The sequence below is a fragment of the Engraulis encrasicolus genome, chromosome 4 (genome assembly GCF_034702125.1).
Source record: "Engraulis encrasicolus isolate BLACKSEA-1 chromosome 4, IST_EnEncr_1.0, whole genome shotgun sequence".
NCBI classification, from domain to species: Eukaryota; Metazoa; Chordata; class Actinopteri; order Clupeiformes; family Engraulidae; genus Engraulis; species Engraulis encrasicolus.
Genome location: NC_085860.1, coordinates 937,501 through 941,446, shown reverse-complemented (window position 1 = coordinate 941,446; position 3,946 = coordinate 937,501). Strand labels below are relative to the sequence as shown.

The 3,946-nt window shown below is 48.6% G+C and overlaps 1 protein-coding gene across 1 annotated transcript in view; it reads right to left on the bottom strand.

Moving 5' to 3' along the window:
- Positions 1 to 541: 541 nt before the first annotated feature.
- rfx4 (regulatory factor X, 4) overlaps positions 542 to 3,946 on the bottom strand; it is a 29,922-nt gene continuing 26,517 nt past the window's right edge. Inside the window, exon 18 of the mRNA XM_063195929.1 lies at positions 542 to 2,226. Within this exon, the coding sequence (XP_063051999.1) occupies positions 1,948 to 2,226 (279 nt within the window). The 3' untranslated portion in view covers positions 542 to 1,947. The remainder of the gene's footprint in view (positions 2,227 to 3,946) is intronic.

The following is a 3,946-nucleotide window of genomic DNA, read 5'->3' as shown; positions in this document are numbered from 1 at the left end:
GCCCTGTGACTGCAGAGGTGAAACGACAACGTGAAACACTCATTGGTAAAAGATAAACAAAAAGATCAGAGGAGTCCACGAGCTTAGGCTTGGATTTTAAAAATTCTTTATGTGGTAACAAATTCCTCCACATATATCATTTGACACGGCAACGGTTGTCACCACAGCAGTTATTGAGTGCTTTTATTTACAGGAAAAAAAGTGACTAGAGATAATAAATGTTACATTTTTCTTTTTTCTTACATAGATTTTTTTCCTTTTCATTTCTACCCATAGGGTAATAGAGCCACAGGAGCTTGGAGTGCATTTAAAAACACACGAAACCTAGGTTATTATTCACATCATTTTTCACACTAACATACAAAAAACGCCAAACACTGACCACACATAGACAAACAGTGGCAGACAGAGCAAAAAGGATATGTATAGTATGTTACACAGCTATAGAGTACACTGTAAAACATTGCAGCCAGTGAAACATAAAAGTAAGTTGCCCTGCTGCCTTAAGTTTGCAAGTTAACTCAACTTGAGAAAACCTCGAGTTGAGTTAAGTCTCAAATTGAGGCAGCGAGGGAATGTTCTTTTTCCCATTTAACTGGCTGCAATGTTTTTCAGTGTACAAGTCTATGACACGTCCTTGCTCACCAAATTCAGGGGGCTTTGTAAAAAAGGCCTGCAGGCGCAAAGCCTGCAGCTTGTCCCCAGTACACTAATTCATATAATGTAAATAAGTGACATCGTACCACATTTGGGACAGAGCAGTGGCAGCAGTGTAGATGGCACATGAGGACTCTGGCTGGCTGCAGTTTGATTTGTGTTGTGATAACCCACAGGAGGAGACGCCCGGAACAGTAGCGCACGTGGTGGTGTACAGCACTTGCATGTGAACTGTCGAGGCACACTCTCCGCTAGGAGTAAAACAGACAACAACAAAAAAACCTCAAGAGTCCTGCGTGTATGACCACTTGATGCAGTAGCGCTGGAGTGGAGGAGACACGGTGTCCACTGGGAGACTAAACGCCCACCATGCGAGCCGCTTGTAGAGAGAGTTAGTAGACCGAGAGATAGCCAGTAGTGACGGTGAGACACGGCCCTGACGTCAGCGCAGGGCCCCGCTGGTAAACATCAGCCGGTGGTGTTGCGCAAGTCGGGTCGCATTTTGGCTGCCAGTGTTTACACAGACGAGTAGCTGAGAGTGAAGCCCCCAATTAATAAAGACAGGGGGCTGCAGTACAGGGTTGGGGTTGTGTTTCGTTTAGTGTGTGTGTGTACGTGTGTGTATGTGTGTGTATGTGTGTGTGTGTGTGTGTGTGTACGTGTGTGTATCTGTGTGTGTGTGTGTGTGTGTGCGTGTGTGTGCGTGCGTGTGTGCATGTGTGCGTGCGTGTATATGTGCATGTGTGTGTGTTTGAGGTGAGGATGCACCATTACGAGGCACAGCAGAGCAGACTGTGTGACTCTCACTAAGGAGAAAGATGTCAAAACAAAACAAAACAAAACAGTTGCAGTTGTGTGGAGATAGCGCTCTTTTTTTCCACTTGGTCTCTGTGCTTTGTCTCAGCTCGCTGCAAAGTGTGTAAGGTCATCTGTCCTTCTCCCCCTCCCTCGGGCCCTGCTGGGGCCACTGTACATTCTTACACTGTACATGATGCACAGGGCTGGCTGCTCGGTGGGCTGGCAGGCTGACTGGGTGGGTGTCTGGGTGTCTGGTTTGCTGAGACAGTAGTGGTGGCAGGGGGCCCCATCCCAGCAAAGCCGACAGGGGAGGACAAAGCGTGTCAGTTGTCCTCTGTCCAGGGACAAGGGGAATTGGAGTGTGGGGGCCCTTTCAGATGACTGGGCCAAGCCAAAGCTGTCAGCGGCCCTGACAGTAGTAGTGCCTAGTCCACCCTGTCTACTGTCCAGGAACACGCACGCAGCTTTACTCACAGGCTCCCCCTGCTGGCTTTACTTGGCCCAGCCGGTGGTGGCAGCCTCCCCGTTAATGTAGGCGAACCCCGGGAAGTGCTGCGCATGCTCATAGTCAGTGGTGCGGCGCGGGGCGAGCGGCGTGTAGACGTCAGACGCAGCGCTGTAGCGAGCGGAGTGCATGGGTGAGGAGGAGTAGCAGCCATTAGGGCCGGCGGGCAGGTCGGGCCAGCGGGGGGCCATGGGAGACGGATGCAGCCGGGACGTGCCCCCCATCAGGCACGGCTCCATGCGGGACATCGGGCTGTTCAGGGGGTACTGCAATGGCAAAGGCAAGCAGAGGAGAGACAGGATATGAACACACAAAAAAGACTGCTGAAAAATCCTGAAACAAACTGTTGGAAAGGACAGGATGGAACATTGGACTGTTGAGGGGGTACTGCGATGGCAAAGACAAGCAGAAAGAGACATAATATGAACACTGCTACAAAAAGACTGCTAAAAATATATTTCTAAAAACAAAACTGCTGGAGAGGAGGGACTTGGACATTGGGTTGTTGAGGGGGTACGACAGAAGAGAGAAACATATGAGTGGGCACACACAATAGTGTAATCCCAGGCAAGCATTACTACCGCATGCCAAAATAGCCTCACCATCACAAAACAGAATTACTTGAGAGGAGAGGAAAGGAGAGGAGAGGAGAGGAGAGAGGTTGCTACTGTAGTGCTCTTCTGACTGTGTGGTAATGACCAGGTCAAGTGGATCACGTCCAACAGAGGAAGAACATTCAACCATGCACATTCCATGAGCATTCTCTCACAGAACATGGAAGAGGCAAAAAAACAATGTGGAAGACAGAATGGATATTAGCGTCATTGTTTCACTCCATTCTATAGACTATACGTAATTGTGTTCAGTTCAATTGAATTCCCTTCCATTTTCTTCTGCTGGCAGGCCACACAATTCAAACAACATTATAGAAAAAAGCACCAGTATTACGTAAAACAATAGTAGTAATAGTAATAGTGAGATCAACAACAATGTGCATGTGCATGTGCATACACATGCCACGATGGAAATGTTCACAGGATGAATGGGAGTCAGTCAGGCCTTTCAGTGTACACCTCCACTTCAGAACAGCACTCATTTTCTAATAAATTGATGACTGTTCAGTGAATGGTGTACTGTGTTGTTACTATTCAACTCAATCTGTTATAACTGGTTTTCAACTCTTCAAAAGGCCGGAAAACGATGGGTTTTTGTTTACAAGACACTAAAAGTAGTCTGACTCGTCTCTGAGGTAATGTGTGAGCTAAAGTTTGACTCAGTCAGTAGACAGCTGCTAGTATTTTTGTTGCCACGGGTTACCAGTCATAAACACTTGAGATCTTCTGTGGAAACTGACAAGGATGAAACCCTCCGCCACCAACCCCAATGGCCTCACCCGCCTGCACGAGACCAGGCCCGACAACGACTTTACTTGTGCCCCCTGATCACTGAGCCTTTTGCTCTTGACAGACCTTCACAGGACAAAGCCTACACATTGTGCCCAATTTAATCCCGAAATCGCAGAAGGGGGAAAATATAGTGGGCGCAAAAAAATATCCACCCTGTCATTCTAAATATACAACGCTGACAGTCGGAGCCATTATGGGGTGCCTGCAGGACGGAAAAGGGAAATCAGACAGGGTCAGAGAGCAGGGCAGCCGGCGTATGACCTCTTGTTCGTGCAGAAAAGAGACTATTGAATAACAATATTTTAATAAACACACTTCCCCCATATTTTCCTTTTCCCCTGATGCCAGCACTGACTGCTGGTGGGGGCAGGCGTGGAAGTTGGTGGGCGTTCTATTGACTGTTCCATGGGGTGGAGAGTGAAGCAAGGTTAGGGTGGGTAGGAGGTGGGATTTGGAGCAGTGGTGGTTCGGTGAGTGGACGATGGGGATGGGGGGGATTTGCTGGGTGTTGGAGTGTTGAGTGGGCAGTGGGGCGCAGATTTGGAAGTGGGCGGGTGGGGGGTTGTAGGAGCAGTGGCAG